The sequence below is a fragment of the Solenopsis invicta genome, chromosome 5 (genome assembly GCF_016802725.1).
Source record: "Solenopsis invicta isolate M01_SB chromosome 5, UNIL_Sinv_3.0, whole genome shotgun sequence".
Classification (NCBI taxonomy): Eukaryota; Metazoa; Arthropoda; class Insecta; order Hymenoptera; family Formicidae; genus Solenopsis; species Solenopsis invicta.
This window is the reverse complement of record NC_052668.1, coordinates 14,996,313-15,013,494: the sequence shown is the minus strand read 5'-3', so window position 1 is coordinate 15,013,494 and position 17,182 is coordinate 14,996,313. Positions and strand designations below refer to the sequence as shown.

Below are 17,182 nucleotides of genomic sequence, written 5' to 3'. Positions count from 1 at the left end.
AAAGAAGAAGCATATCTATGATTGAAGATGTCTTGTAGCGGAGAAACAATTTTAATATATTTTATATTACACAACATTATTATAACTATAATATATGATATGAATACTTAAATAGTTTATATAGGCAATTATATATAAAATACTATTGCACTTCTTATTGGTGAATGACATCTTAGAGAAGACCATTATAAATTATAATTTTGTATTTATTTCTAATATTCATAAAATCTCGCTATATCAATAATAGGTCAAATGGACTTAGATTTACACTTAAAACTACAAAAGAAATCTTTATTGTAGGAAAGGAGGAAAGGGGGAAGGAGCTACAAGAGACGAGAGATGATTCATTTAATTATGAATAAAATGATTAAAAACACCAATATAGCAGTCAACACTCCAATGGCTACCCATTGTCCCCGATCTAAAACAAACGGAAAGTAACATCACATGCGTCACTCGAGATTCTTACGAAATCGATGCGAGTCATTTAATTGCGACTATGTTTCTATGGAGATACTCGTATCGTGACTATAACGCCCTTATACTAGATAAATATTACATCGAGATACTGGTCTAATTTATTTTCTTCAGATTTGCCCGTAAAAAAACATGGTAAATATTCTATATTATTTAATTTTAAATATGATGAAATTATAGAAATAAAATCAAATCCATAACATTTTGATAAGATTAATTTTAATATTTATGTAATTACTCACGAAATTATAATCAAATACATAAAAATTTCAGAAACTATTTAAGAATATAGCATATATTATTATATATTATTGCTACTAATTATTATTGCATTTTTTTAGTATACGCGATTTTAAAAATTTTACAGAATTTTTAAAACTAGATATAAATAATTTCGTGAGAAATTGTAGATGTATCAATTAAAAAAAAAAAAAAGTAAAAAGTAAAAGGAAGCAGGAATATTTACAGTTGTTTATAGCTCACAATACAAATTGGTTCTTGTGTTTTATTCGTCAATGTATTCTATTTTTTTCTTTTTTCACAATTGGTCGTCGACGAGAAAGAGATAACAATTAAAACTACGTCTTCATTCAATTACATTTACGATCTACGCTGTTCTTCTCAAATCGCACATATATATTTACTGTCATGCAACTGTCTTCTCCAACAAAGAAAAATATATAATTGTTAGTATGTGTACATATGTGTATATGTATTTTAATATATTTTTCTTATATTTCTTCTCAATTTTGTAAACTTCTCACTCTGACTCTATGAAGAAGATATATATATTTCTTCAATTCAGTTTCAAGATAATCTCTGAATAATTTGTACAAGATTCTATTTCTGAAAAAAATTCATAATTATTTGATGATTTGTTTAATCTTTAAATTCTTGAATTAAACTCTTCCAATTTTTGTATTTCCAAATTCTTGAGAAGTCTCCAATTTCTCAACTATTTTATTTACATTTTCTTAAATCTTTTAAATCTCTAAAGATTAATTCCTTAGACTTCTAATTTTAAATACTTTTTTTATATTTTAAGATTCTAACAAGAATCTTTGCTTCTTGTATCTTTAGATTTTCTGAACATTTTGCCTTGAAAAGAAAAATTTAAATTAATATTCTTTTAAATAAGGTTTTTTTGCACATTTTTAATCGTCAGCTTCTTAAATTCTAAAATTCCTTAATCATTTCTCATATATTGCGTTTTCTAAAATATAATTTTTTTTATTAAATTGTTTAATTTATCTCTCAATCTTCTCACGGATATAGAACTAAAATACGATTTTCGAGATTATCCTGTACATTTTTTCAGCTTAAGTTTAGGTGAACTGTACTATTCTGTAACATATAATTCTACCAACAATTATTCCTCGGAAGTTTAACTGGTCCGTCCTGATTTTGATACTACACTCATTTGTCAAAAAATGACTCAATATCTTTGGTAATTATAACAAGCTACATAAACTTATGTAGCAACAATTAAAATCAATTAGGTCTCCTATATTGTAATACTTCATTCCCTAAAATTTACATCGGCTGATATAATATATTCATCTACAATGATCTATACTACAAAATTACTCGTCTGCATCTAAGAATCTTATTTTCTTATTTTATTTTCATCTTTATTGTATTTTTATACTTACAATTAGTGTTAATTGTAATTAATAAAAAGACACAACAAAAATGCAAAACATGATTAATGTTACTGAATGCCAACAAAAAGTGTTAAAAAAGATTTAGATTAGTTAACTTTTATTAATATTAATTATTTATAAAAGTATCCAATTATTTACTAAATTTTTCTAAATTATTTCTGGATTGGAATTTATAAAAAAAACTAAATATAAATATCTAAATAATCTGTAATTATTAAATATATTTGTTAAAAATGGTTGCTATTAATATTGGCTAGTTATTAATAGGTCATAAATAAATTATTTACTAAAGATTATTAAAAATTTCTTTTTGATTTTTAAACTTGTAAAAAAAAACTAATTATAATAAAATTGCTTTTAATAATTTAATTAAATTATTAGATAAAAAATAGAATTAAAAAGCTAACTAAAAATATAACAAAAAAAAAGTAATTGCTTTTTTAAAATAATTTAGATATAATTTAGTAAATAATTTTCAGGAACAAATGTTGTGATATTAGTTAAAGTTATACAACAGTTAATTATGCACAGTAATATGTTACATACATTCCATATAGGCTACCTATGTGCAACATCTCCCTTTCTTCAACGATATTTTGGATCAAATTTCTGATTGATATCCTTTTTTAATTTAATAGGAGACTGTTGTGACTCTTTAAATTTCTAAACATTTCTAAAATTGTGTTGTTACATAAAATTCGAACTTGCGCTACAAATACGTAGAATTAAGTGTATTCTCTAGATTTTAAATGGCCATTTTTTTCATCTAAACAATATTCTAAAGGATAATTCAATTATTAGAAAATAATTCAATGGCATCAATACAAAATATTGTAACTTTTTTTGAAAATATTATTTCTATCCTCTTCATCTTATTCCATATATTTATATATGTATTTCATCTCATATAGTTATTATTTTATATTTTCTTTGTATGTTAAAATTAAGATTGAAAATGTATCCGAAAATGCAGTTACAATATCTTTTATTGGTATCCTTGAATTGTTCAAAGGCGCAGAACAATTAATATGACAATTAATCGCTGGAACACAGAAAACAATTGGCGATTGTGGTAGATAAAGAGGAGAGAGAGGAGGGTTTGTTATCAGAGACGAGATCGGCGACACTGGATGTCACCGGGGTAGTAGGAGCAGGAATGTAATTATTATAGTTACCATTACTCATGTGTAGCACCTTGGCCATCTTCTTCATGGTAGCGTCTAATTTGGAGTCCGTCGTCTCTAACTCGTTTCCGAATTCATCCAACATCCTATAAAAAATTTAACTTGACATATCATAAATTATAATAATATAACAAATAATAATTTTAAATTACATACATTTTATTATCAACAGTATTATCGTTATATATAATTCTTAATATTTTAATTACAACGAAAATAATAAATAAAATTTTACATTAATATTCTGTTTTTAAAGAATTGAAGAAAATAATGAGAAAAACATTTGCTCACACAGCCTGTTCGTCCAGCTCACTGTTAATTTGCCTGGACACTGTTTTCAATGTACCGACCGATTCCCCAATCATATCTAACTGTTCGTCCTGCTGTCTTATCATAGAATTCTGTTGTTGCATTGTATCACTGAGAAACTGTCTGTTTGGACTATCTATTTCATTTTCTAATTTGCTGTACTTAGTAGTGCCATGATTGGCCGGCACTCTCGCTGGGCTGTTGTCCAAAAGCGGCTAAAAATTCGTAATACAATAGTACAATTATCATAGATTACTTTAATTAATTTACATTTTCAGATCATTTATAATATGATAAAAATTTGATAAATTATTAATAAAAAAAGCAAAAATGTACAAAATCATCAGGAATTAGATAAGAAACAAAGGATAACGATCGTTTCCTACGGATTTTTGGAAACATGATTTCTCTTAAATAAATACTCCTTACTGCAACACATAGTTAAATTTAATGAAAAATTTGAATACCGTGTATACCATTGTTGTTTGAGAGGAATAAGAGACCGATTTATTAAATTGTACAACGTGTAAACTGTCAAAATAACACTGATTCACGAGACATAACGAATCACTTTTTTGAGGTTAGAATCACTGAGCATCTATGCGTCAACTACGTCAAAAATAATAAAACGATATTGTTCAATATTGACAAAAAATTTGGACGCAATACCGACAGATGTCGCTGAATAAAACTGACAATGAAGGCATCGGCGGATTATATTTTGTAAATTGCAATTTTAACTTAAAAAAAAAACTTATTGTTAATTTAACAAAAATAATGGAGTATATTTTAATATATCAAAAAATAAATAAAATAAAAGATTATTTTCATTAGCTCAGTGAAAATTAATAATTGCATAAAATAAACAGATAAAGAGAAAAATTGAGATAATTTAAAACTGCTAATTTAATAAAAAACATTCGGATTCAATTAAAATTAAAATTAAGAGAGTATCTCTAGCAGTATCCTTTTTAAAATATTCAATTGTTTCTTTTTCTAATTTTGTTGCAAATTTTAAACTGTGTACAGCGGACTTTAGATTTTCATTTAACATATGTGTCAATTATTTTTGTAAGAAAAAAATTGGATACTAGATATTAAAAACTTTAAAGAATATATAAATAAAGAATTTAAATTCATTATAATCCTTTAAATGTTAATGTTAATCTATATTATGCATGGTTATTTAAGACATATGTACAAGGTGTTTTCATATAATATAATTAAAGTGCTGCTAAATGCCATATAACAGTATTAATGCGTAAGTGCTGTGCATCTTCATACAAAAAAGTTAGTGATAGGAAATTGCGATTATTTTTTTAAAATCTTTGCTAAACAATTTAAGTTATAAAATTTGCTAAACATGTTTCCTGACTCATTTTTCTTCCGCTAACTTTTGATCTTTTTACTTTGAGCACTGCTTGTGTTCTTCAATTATTTTCCACAAAGAATGTACATGTTACGGGAAATTTAAGTAGTCGGAAATTATACATAATGATATATGCATAATTCCTAATTTGTTCGTTTAAAACTAATAATAAAGAAAATTAATCAAATTTCTCGATTATTACATATATTTTCCAATTAGGATTATTTTGAAAATCATCTTGTTTAATTTTTTTCGGCAATTTTAGTTTGGAAATCTAATCTCTTATGTGGGAACTACAATGCAGTTATTACGAGACTGCGATAAACCAGAGAAAAAAAAACCATATATTCTCTTATTCTTTCTCATTGCAAAGTATATTAGTCAACGGACAATTACTATGTTTACATATAACCATCAATCGTGTTTAATAACATCGGTAGTTATAAAACCAATCAATCACTTGAAGAATGGAATGGTTATAATTGAGCGGTTTCATAACTACGGATGTTAAACTCGATTAATGGTGACGTGTAAACGGAGTAAATGACATTAAGTCAACGAACAAGTATATTAGTCGACGGACTCTCCTTATAGGAGAGCTGAACTCGAAAGATATAACTTACTCAAACTCAATTTGTTTCAAATCCGAAATGTGGTCAATTGGAACGATGGTCAATATTAATGTGGTCAATATCATTGACAAAATTTGGTGAGGGCTTTGCTATATCTTTTGGGTTCTTCTGCCCTTCTACAGGGGCCTTTCCATCATTCTTTGTAACATGAAGCAAAATTTCACATTGATTTATAATTTTCTCACAGTAAAAACAAAAATAAAGAATACATTTTACTGTTCTAAATAATTACTTTTATTTGTTAATAACTTTTTAACTAAGTTAAGATTGTGGAAAATCGGTTGTATTTTTATGTCAAGATATTTTAAGTCTTTAATCACATTACTCACTTGTTCGTAAGCATAATGCATAATAACCGGTCATTTTGATTGATTTAAACATTTTTCCATTATTCAAATTTCCCAAAATAAGCAGACATTATTCATATTGACCATTATGTACAATTTCAGAATTAATCAAATCACTCATAACGCACATATAACTTGATATGCTAAATACAATTAAAATATGATAAAGTGTAATGTAAAGCAAAATGCATAGAATATATAGAACAAAAGCAATATATATAGAACAAACCTGTCTCGCCGTGCTGTCGCGATCCCGGCTTCTGCTTAAATTCAGTTTGTCCTTCATGATCTGCGAAATGTTTAATAAGCGAGTGGCATTAAGGTGACATTAGTTTCGCAAACAAATTTCGGGCGCTTTCGTGAATGTGTTAATATATGTAAGCACTGCGTGGCTATATAAATCATAATAGCAAATGTAGCAAGATATCAGTGATTATATACAATAAATTGCATTATATATACGTTATTGTACTATATATTATAATTATCTTATATAATTCATAAAGTGTGATTATTATAGTATTATATAAAAAATATTTTTACCATGAATATTAGAAATTTTATAAATGTAGTACAAAGCAATTTTCAATTGACTGCCAAAGTATTAAAAAGAATATATATTTTTTTTTATATAAAAAGAACGGTGACATATATTTAGTAATAATTATAAAGATTTAATTAGCTACCTTGACTTCTTCTCGCGCTTGCTCGATGAAGCTCCGTTGAACAGTCAACTCTTTGTTGTCAATCTTGAATTTTGTTGGATTTTTCTCAACGATACGTGCACATGCATTAAGGATAATATAGAAAACTTAAATTTAAATTAAAAAGTAGATTTAAATTTAATCTAAATTTCAACATTTATATCCTAATTTCAATTTCAAATTCGAACTTATGTAAGTATAAATTTGAAGTCAAATCCAAAATCAAGCACATATTCATGTTCACATATATCAAATGTACAAATTCGACTTAGATTGAAACGTTTGAGATTGGTAAAGGATATAGATAGTGTCTTCGAGGTCGTCGAGGTCCCACTCGATGGAACGAAGTGCTTTCCGCAGTTCGGTGGTAGTCCAATCGAGCTCGTCCGTACGCGAGATCGCGGTGGCTGAGCCGCTTAGTCCGGTCGGCGACGTAATCCCGACATTCTGCAGCTCGCTCCAACGTCCGTACAAGCCGCGATTCTTGTTCAACGCCTTGCACACCTCGCTGAAACAGTCCGAGTAAATTAATGTGCCGTTGGCCACGTTTAATAGTGAACTATATCTAAACAGATTCATATAAACACAGGCACGTACAAATAAAAAAACGATGCGTCCAATATAGACGCAACCATTTAAATTTAAATCCACTTTCAATTCGAAATCAATTTATGTTTTAAATCTCAATTTAAATTTAAATTAAATTTGATCAAGATTATATTTTTGTTTATATTCATCTAAATCCATATACAGTTACAAAACTATTGTTTAAGCAAAGAATATGGAAGTTTATTTTATGCTATAAATTTATCAGATATTAAAAATTTCCCAAAATTATTTTTAAGAAAAATTCGATTGGTAGTGAAAATCCTTGCATCTCTGTCAAACATATATGCTTTTAAATTTGTAATCTAAAATAAACTCTCAATATCTTGTGTTTGAACAATTAGTTTTGTGTATATAAGAGATATCTTGTGTTGACCTAAGAGAGTACCTTGTTTATTTAATATTATTTCACAATTTTACCATCTTTTGCACATATTTTTAGTAAAATGTAAAGTAGAAAAATATTATAATATTTGATGAATTTATAGTATAAAACCAACTCTAAGTGTCTTATTCGAACCATTAGTTTCGTGACTGTATATTTATATAAAAAATATGTAATTTATCTCTATAAATACATTTTCATCTAGATATGCAAATTTTTTCCAAATAAGGTCTTTTTATACTACTTATAATTTTTCGATTTTTATAAACAATCGAAAAAGCCCTAATAATTATAACTAAATTTTAATGCTGATATTTTTGTGTAATTTTATATACATTTTCAAGTTAACTGCGCGCCAAATAAATTTTTGATCTTAAAATACATGCGCAGTTTTAAGTTGAATAAAAAATAATATCTAGTAATTAAATTGAAAATTAATTTAATAACAAATGAATACTAACAAGCATCTAATGTAACAATGATGCCTCAAAACTGTAAAAAATTTGTTGCAAATTTTTTATTTCAATTCAAAGATTATTAGCCGTAACAAATAAAAAGATAAGCTCGCTTTGTTTGCAAACATTCTCAATGGAACGTTAATAACAAGCAGAATTAAAAAAACATTAAACACATCATGATGTTCATTTATTCAAGGACAAGTATATATATCAGATATAATCAAATCACTCGGCACAAAACACTGGTGTGTTTCTTAATTCTAATTATCGAACGTTAATTGTCAGGAAGTCTTCTTCAACGATAATGATAAAAATTTTCCATTAACATGTTATAATTAAGAATGAAATTACAATTGTGACGGTTTAATAATAGAAGAGAATGGGGTACTACTGTCTCTACTGTGGACATTAATTACAGTTACCCCTATTACCTCCATTACTAGGTGACGATTTCTAATGACTGCTTATGGAATTGTTCATTTAATATTCCGCTGTTTTTAGTGGCGCTAATACCAATGTGCAATAGCTGACAATTGCATTTTTTACTTTTGAGCATTTCAAAACTGTTTCAAGGTATACATGTTAGCACTTAATTACACGTACTTCCTTATTGTTTTTAAACTGAGCGTATTATCACACGAATGTATGTACACTCGAGTATTTTTTTGTTTGTTAACTTTTTATTCGGCTGTACTCGAGTTGGGCAATAATATAAAATTTTCGTAATATTTTCTTATTATTTAAGCAAAATTTTCATATCGAAATATTTCTTCGATCAACGATTGTCACTCTACAGAGCAGCATTCAGAAATATTAGAGATATTAATGTATATTTGTTGTTTAACGTTAAACAAGGATAAAATAAGATCTCTGTTTCTGAGCATAGGAAAATTCTGAATCAGAACAATTCTAAACGGTAGAAAATTAAAAATATATAATTTTGTAACGAAATATACCCTTCTCCTCTATTACTAAAGATTATTAGACAATTGAAGTTGCCTTTGCATTATACATATATTAAATATTTCATCCCTTAATATGTTGCGTTGATAAGTACGTTTAATATAATTTTATTATACGCAATTGCGTATTGTATAATACCATGTTTATTAAACTATTGATATCTGTTACTTGTAAATAGCAGCGTTATTTTAAGTAAACTCCGCATTGAACTTCTTAAAAAATTACATTCTCTCGCACGCGCGTTCGAAAGACTCCGCTGAATCATCATACTTAATGACTATTGAATAATAATTAGCGGAGAAATTTGCGTTATTTCTGTCCAAGATATATCGCAGAAAAAACCTAAGAAAAAAAATGTCTCAAGAAAGGCCAATCGCTTCGTTTCTTTCGATGTTGACAGATCCTGTCAACGCGTAACATCGTGCAACATTTACACGGAGGATCCATCATGCGAACATATCTGTTTCAATATCACGTTCGAGTGTTATATCCCCGTGGTAGCAATATGTCAGCCGGCGATAACTATCGCGGCGCGAGAGGCGTTTCTTAAAATAAGAAGCGACGTCGCCGCTTAATCCGCTATCGCGTAAATTGGCCTGTAATCTGGCGATATCGCGCCGATACACGAGACCTTATCGGCCGCCGCGCCGTTATCGGCGTGTTTGCAAGCGTTCACTCACGCGCGATTGTCACCCTTCCCCCCAAACCCCCAACGCCCCTCGGCGACCGTCACTCCACGGGGGAGAGGAAAAAAAAATCGCAATGATACGCACGGGGATTTACGTGCACTCGAACATGATTTCGCTTTCTTTTCTTTTTCTTTTTCTTTTCCCCGTTGGATTCACGCGACGCACATCGATCATCGCGCGGCGCGAAAAATCGATGCACTTTGCTCGCATTCCCCCGCGGCGCACTTACTCCTTGACGACAAAGAACGGGTTCTCCAGCGTCATTCCTCTATCCGCTCCGTCTTTGAATTTAAAGCCTGGGCCGCGGCCTGTCTCGCCGCGACGGCCGCGCGGCACCCTCGGTGGAAGCGCGTTCGCGCCTCGGCCGCTCGCTCATCGGTGGGGACGAGATTCCCGAGCGCGACCGGAGGGGTCCCCCGAGAAACGGCGCGCTCGCTGGCCTTGCGGGGAGCTACACCCGCACGCACAATCCCGTTGTCTGGTGCCTGCGGCGGGAGTGCGCGGACGATCGGTCGGTCGGTCTGTCGGTCGGTGTCGTGCAATGCAGCAATAAATAGCTCCAATAACACCTGCGTTACCGTGACGTCTGCTCCGGCTCCGGTGTCACGCACCGCTATTTATTCGACTCGTCCCGAGAACACGCGCGCTCTCTTGCGGCGCGTTACGGCACGACGCCGCGCGACGCTTGCGATGGTGGCCGCCGCGATATTGATTCGTCGCGCGAACGTACGGCGACGTTCATACCGTTGCGTGCGATTCACGCGCAGAAATGGCTCCATTCTTGGTTCCGACTGCGACGACATCTAAAGTGATATAGGTGACACCAGAGAGGAACCTGAGACCTGAGAGCGGCCACGGCGGCCTTTTTCCTATAACGCTTCGAAACTCCCGTATACTAGTGACGCACATCTATTCTGGTCAGAATAGGAACTACGTGTCACATCCATTTTGCAACCCGCCGTTAAAAACAGTGTGGATGTTAGCACGGACAACAACCCACATCCATCTCTCGAGAAATGGATGTAGGTTGTTGTCCGTGCTAACATCCATTTTGCTGCAAATAAAATCTGACGCGTATCGCGTATGTTGCATCCAGAACAGGGGTCGAGAATGTGCACAAATGATTAATTACGTCTACTTTCGCGTAATTTTTTATTTAGGGGAAAGTAGGTAAACTGCACGCACCTAAGGGAAATTTATCGCAGTGAAGTGATTTTTAAAGTTGAAATCGATACGAGTACAGAAATAGAAACTTTAAACATTTTTTTATCATTATGTATTGTCATATTGAACAATTTTTTATTTGGTAATGCTATATTCAGCAAAAAGAAGCAAGTGGTTAAACGAAAAAATTTCTCGGGCCTTGGGTAATTGTACGTGCGGTTGGATAAATGGACGCGGAGGAAAAATGAGGTTATAGCCCATTCTTTTAACTACACTACACTGCACTACACTGTACTAGTGGCACTATAGTTGATCTCACGTGGTCTCACGCCTTTCAAGATGGATGCGTAAAATTGTCGACGGCGAACTTGATTTGATAAAAAAACAATTACTTGATGACTATTTAATTAAATTTAATAAACAATAGCTCAAAGAACGCAGGAAAAAACGTACTTTTGTTAGGTATAACAAAATTAAATGACTAAAGTAAAAATACGGACTTATTGCCTTATTTTCTGAACGCCAAAATCGCAAGAAAAATCATGATTTTACTTTTTCTTATTTTTTCAATTAACTACGTTTTTAAATGATATAACGTATGGTTATATATTTAAAAAATGCCTTCAGCCTACAAATATCGTCGTGATATAATTTCTATTCATCGGGAAGGTGCCAAACCACGAAGCGTACAATTACCCAGTGCGTACAATAACCCTACTTTCCCCTATTTTAGTCTGAATTATTTACATTAACATTGATATTAATACATATCAATACGTTTATGTCCATATTTTACACAATCATATTTTTACTTAAAAAAGATGTTTAATAGTAACAGAGAGAATTTGGTTCTTTAATAAAGAAACATTCATTTTACGCAGTATTTAAAAAATAATTGTAATTAACATCGCATCATATGATGAAGAAGAAATAAATGTCTTTCCACGAATAAATATACCATCTTTTTATTTTTACATAATTCTTTATTATTTAAATGTCTTCAAATTATGCTTTTGAAAAAATTAGCTTTTTGAATTTTTTTAAATCTTGACGCAACTCTCTCACTCTTTCTCTCTTTCTCTTTTAACGTGATTGTCCTTTAATTGTTTAGGCCTTCAGTTAGAGAGAGAAAGCATCGCGGTGATAGACATGGAGCAAGCGGCGATGTTATCTCTATGGATACCCTCCTCTTCACTCCCCTCTCGACCCATCACGTTTTCCCTGCTACGTTTAGGCCGTAAAATTCAGAAAGAGGATTTCGGACGATTTCTGCGCAGGGACGTAGAGAGACTAGAAAGTGCCCACTCTTTTTTTATTATGTTACAATGGCATATACATGCATACGCATGATTTACAAATGACAATACGCGCGATTAATATGGCACAATAAATAATAATAATAATAATAATAATAATAATAATAATAATGTAATAAAAATCAATGAAATATATGGATACTTGAGTATTATTTTTATTCTCTAACTTACAAACGTGAAGATTATTGATCTGATTTTAATACAACCTTTCAACAGTTTTTTACGAAATATCACGTAAAGATTAATCAAAACTTTACAAAAAAAATTAATAAAGAATTATATAATAATATACGATATAAGGTATTAAAGTGTTAATCAGTAAAGTAACGGATTTTAATCAAATTCTTCTCGATATTAATCGATGGCAATTGTGGAAATGATGGAAATGGGATAGCAATGGGATGGAAATATTGGAATGAATGCAATGATGTTAATGGAATGGCAATAATGGAAATGATGACAATGACAATATATATAGCCTGACGGCAATGACGGCAATGGTGGAAATGATGGCAATTATGACAATGTTCTCGATGTTAATGATGGCAATGGAATGGCAATATGGAAATAGAATCGCAAAATGAAATGAATGCAATGAAATGTTATCAAATGCATGGAAATGTTATCAAAAAAATGGCAATGATGGCAATAATAAAAATGGTGGCAATGTCGGCAGTGGCGGCAATGGCGTAATAATAATGGCAATGGTGAAAATGGGATGACAATGATGGCAACGATGGCAATAATGACAATGATGGAAAAGATGAAAAATAGGCCATCCCATTGGATGGCATTGATGGAAAGAATGCAATTATGGAAAGAATGAGATGATGGAAATTATATCAATTAGATGGCAATGATAGCAGTGGCGGAAATGGTGGTATTTGTGACAATGACAGTAATGGAATAAATGCAATGATGGTGTAATAATGGTAATGGAATGGCAAAAATGGAAATGATAAAAGTGACAATGACGGCAATTATAACAATTATTGCAATGATGGCATTAATAGTAATGATGGAAATGGAAGCAAAGAAAATGCAATGATGAAAATGATGGCAATGGAATGTGTTTAGTCGAAGGGATCAACGTTAATGTCACTCCGTGTTTCCGATTTAAAATAAATTTATTTTCTTAAAGAAAATTATATAAATGTTTATAAAAGTAATTTCACGTATACGAATTTATCTAGACAACGCCTGGGGGCTGTCGTATGCCCTGAGTCTAGATCTGAATCGATATGGCAACGCCTAAGGGTCGATCGTACGCCCTGAGCCAAGGATCGGTTTTAACGCACGCACACAGAACAATTTTGATATGAACTGATCAAGAGATCACGGATCAAGAGAGAGAATCGGTCGATAAACGCTCGCTTATATATCCACGAAGGGCTACAAAATCCCACCACTTCGCTGATAGCGAATCCCTTGGCGAGTCCGTCTGCGTGCCGCGTGATTGGGTGCAACGTCGAGAGACGCAACGTATCGCGTTGCTTCCGTCTCGCCGCGATCCTCCGTGAAGGATCGGCGGCTGTGTGAATGCGTGTGCGCGTGAGTGTATGTGTGTATGTGTGTGTGCCTGACTTGTTTGGATCTGTTTGATCCTGTGCGATCCTATGTCGTGCACGACTCAAAATGTTATGCTACAGAACAGAATGGCAATATTGAAATGAATGCAATGATGGCAATAATGGGACTGCTGGCAATGATGGGAATTGTGGAAATAATGGAAATGTAATGGCAATGGGATGGATATGATGTAATGAATGCTATGGTGACAATGACGACAATGGAAATGGCAATGATGGAAATGATGGCAATAGTAGGAATGATGGCAATAGTGGCATTAGTGATAATGATGGCAATGATGACAATAATGGGATTGCTGTTAATGGTAAGGAGATAGTCCAATAAATTTCTGCAAAATTAAAAAAAACTTGGAAAAAATTCACTTCTGACATAGTCCAATTTTGGTCAATTTTTTGCAAAAAACTTGAACAAAAATGATGAATTTCCGCAAAGTTAACAAAAAAATAGGAAAAAAACTGACTTCTGACATCTATATCCCAAGCAGAACAGTGAGTCATCACTACATCAAAATGATATCAAAATGATCATTAAGTCACTTTTTGATCAATTATGATTTGATGTCACTTTGACTTACTGTTCTGCTTGGGATTAATCTCAGCGGACAAACGGTGAGAAATAGTCCAACTTTGGTCGATTTTTTGACAAAAACTTGACCAAAAATGTTAAATTTCTTCAAAATTAACAAAAAATTTGAACAAAATTCTTCTGACATCTATATTAATCTCTAGCGGCCAAACGGTAAGAGATAGTCTAATTTTGGTCATTTTTTTGCGAAAAACTTGAACAGAAATGATGAAATGTTATCAAAAAGATGGCAATGATGGCAATAATAAAAATGGTGGCAATGTCGGCAGTGGCAGCAATGACGTAATAATAATGGCAATGATGAAAATGGGAAGACTTATATCAGTCAGAATTCGAAATTACTGAGTGAAATTTTTTTTGCGAATTTCTCCAATATTTCTGTTTTCTGATAGCCTCCAGAAGCGTTCTAACTTTTATCATGATGGATCGAATCGCTAAAGTGAAAAACGAAAGACTTATATCAGTCAGAGTTCGAAATTATTGAGTAAAATTTTTTTTGCGAATTTCTCCAATATTTCTGTGTTCTGATAGGTCCCAGAAGATTATTAACTTTTTTCATGTTGGATCGAATAGCTAAAGTGAAAAACGAAAGACTTATATCAGACCAAAATTTTTGAGAAAAATTTTTTTTGCGAATTTCTCCAATATTTCTGTGTTCTGTTAACCGCCAGAAGTGTTCAAACTTTTATCATGATGGATCGAATCGCTAAAGTGAAAAACGAAAGACTTATATCAGTCAGAGTTCGAAATTATTGAGTGAAATTTTTTTTGCGAATTTCTCCAACATTTCTGTGTTCTGATAGGCCCCAGAAGATTTTTAATTTTTTTCACGATGGATCGAATAGCTAAAGTGAAAAACGAAAGACTTATATCAGACCAAAATTTTTGAGAAAAATTTTTTTTGCGAATTTCCCAATATTTCTGTGTTCTGATAGCCTCCAGAAGAGTTCCAACTTTTATCATGATGGATCGAATCGCTAAAGGGAAAAACGAAAGACTTATATCAGACCAAAATTTTAGAGAAAAATTTTTTTTGCGAATTTTTTCAATATTTCTGTGTTCTGATAGCCGCCAGAAGTGTTCTAACTTTTATCATGATGGATCGAATCGCTAAAGTGAAAAACGAATGACTTATATCAGTTAGAGTTCGAAATTACTCAGTAAAATTTTTTTTGCGATTTTCTCCAATATCTGTGTGTTCTGATAGCCACCAGAAGAGTTCTAACTTTTATCATGATGGATCGAATTGCTAAAGTGAAAAACGAAAGACTTATATGAGTCAGAGTTCGAAATTATTGAGTGAAATTTTTTTTGCGAATTTCTCCAATATTTCTGTGTTCTGATAGGCCCCAGAAGATTATTAACTTTTTTCATGATGGATCGAATAGCTAAAGTGAAAAACGAAAGACTTATATCAGACCAAAATTTTTGAGAAAAAATTTTTTTGCGAATTTCTCCAATATTTCTGTGTCCTGATAGCCTCCAGAAGAGTTCTATCTTTTATCATGATGGATCGAATCGCTAAAGTGAAAAACGAAAGACTTATATCAGTCAGAATTCGAAATTATTGAGTGAAATTTTTTTTGCGAATTTCTCCAATATTTCTGTTTTCTGATAGCCTCCAGAAGCGTTCTAACTTTTATCATGATGGATCGAATCGCTAAAGTGAAAAACGAAAGACTTATATCAGTCAGAATTCGATATTATTGAGTGAAATTTTTTTTGCGAATTTCTCCAATATTTCTGTTTTCTGATAGCCTCCAGAAACGTTCTAACTTTTATCATGATGGATCGAATCGCTAAAGTGAAAAACGAAAGACTTATATCAGACCAAAATTTTAGAGAAAATTTTTTTTTGCGATTTTCTCCAATATCAGTGTGTTCTGATAGCCACCAGAAGAGTTCTAACTTTTGTCATGATGGATCGAATCGCTAAAGTGAAAAATGAAAGACTTATATCCGCCAGAGTTCGAAATTACTGAGTAAAATCTTTTTTCGATTTTCTCCAATATCTGTGTGTTCTGATAGCCACCAGAAGATTATTAATTTTTTCATGATGGATCGAATAGCTAAAGTGAAAAACGAAAGACTAATATCAGACCAAAATTTTTGAGAACAATTTTTTTTTCGAATTTCTCCAATATTTCTGTGTTCTGTTAGCCGCCAGAAGTGTTCTAACTTTTATCATGATGGATCGAATCGCTAAAGTGAAAAACGAATGACTTTTATCAGTCAGAGTTCGAAATTACTGAGTAAAATTTTTTTTGCGCATTTCTCCAATATTTCTGTGTTCTGATAGGCCCCAGAAGATTATTAACTTTTTTCATGATGGATCGAATAGCTAAAGTGAAAAACGAAAGACTTATATCAGACCAAAATTTTAGAGAAAATTTTTTTTTGCGATTTTCTCCAATATCAGTGTGTTCTGATAGCCACCAGAAGAGTTCTAACTTTTATCATGATGGATCGAATCGCTAAAGTGCAAAACGAAAGACTTATAACAGTCAGAGTTCGAAATTATTGAGTGAAATTTTTTTTGCGAATTTCTCCAATATTTCTGTGTTCTGATAGGCCCCAGAAGATTATTAACTTTTTTCATGATGGATCGAATAGCTAAAGTGAAAAACGAAAGACTTATATCAGACCAAAATTTTGAGAAAAATTTTTTTTGCGAATTTTTGAAATATTTCTGTGTTCTGATAGCCGCCACAAGTGTTCTACCTTTTATCATGATGGATCG

At 31.8% G+C, this 17,182-nt stretch overlaps 1 protein-coding gene across 2 annotated transcripts; it reads right to left on the bottom strand.

The window, feature by feature from the left end:
* Window positions 1-35: 35 nt before the first annotated feature.
* LOC105193338 (syntaxin-6) lies at window positions 36-10,416 on the bottom strand. 2 transcript variants are annotated; one of them, XM_011157746.3, is made up of 7 exons: window positions 10,017-10,416; window positions 6,989-7,194; window positions 6,669-6,763; window positions 6,212-6,271; window positions 3,617-3,849; window positions 3,317-3,411; window positions 36-421 (listed from the first exon to the last, which is right to left on the bottom strand). In XM_011157746.3, exons 1-7 carry the CDS (start codon window positions 10,049-10,051, stop codon window positions 345-347), a joined length of 801 nt encoding a protein of 266 aa, XP_011156048.1. In that variant the 5' UTR covers window positions 10,052-10,416; the 3' UTR covers window positions 36-344. The 2 variants fall into 2 exon arrangements, with proteins under 2 accessions (XP_011156048.1, XP_011156047.1); XM_011157745.3 differs by lacking the exon at window positions 36-421 and having other exon boundaries at window positions 2,726-3,411.
* Window positions 10,417-17,182: the final 6,766 nt, after the last annotated feature.

Coding starts and splice junctions, on each gene's coding strand:
- LOC105193338 (XM_011157745.3), bottom strand. CDS start 10,051: ATGACGCTGGAGAACCCGTTCTTTGTCGTCAAGGA. Junction 6,764..6,988: donor CGACCTCGAAGACACTATCT/ATATCCTTTACC, acceptor ATGCATGTGCAC/GTATCGTTGAGAAAAATCCA. Junction 3,412..3,616: donor GAGCTGGACGAACAGGCTGT/GTGAGCAAATGT, acceptor AATTTTTTATAG/GATGTTGGATGAATTCGGAA.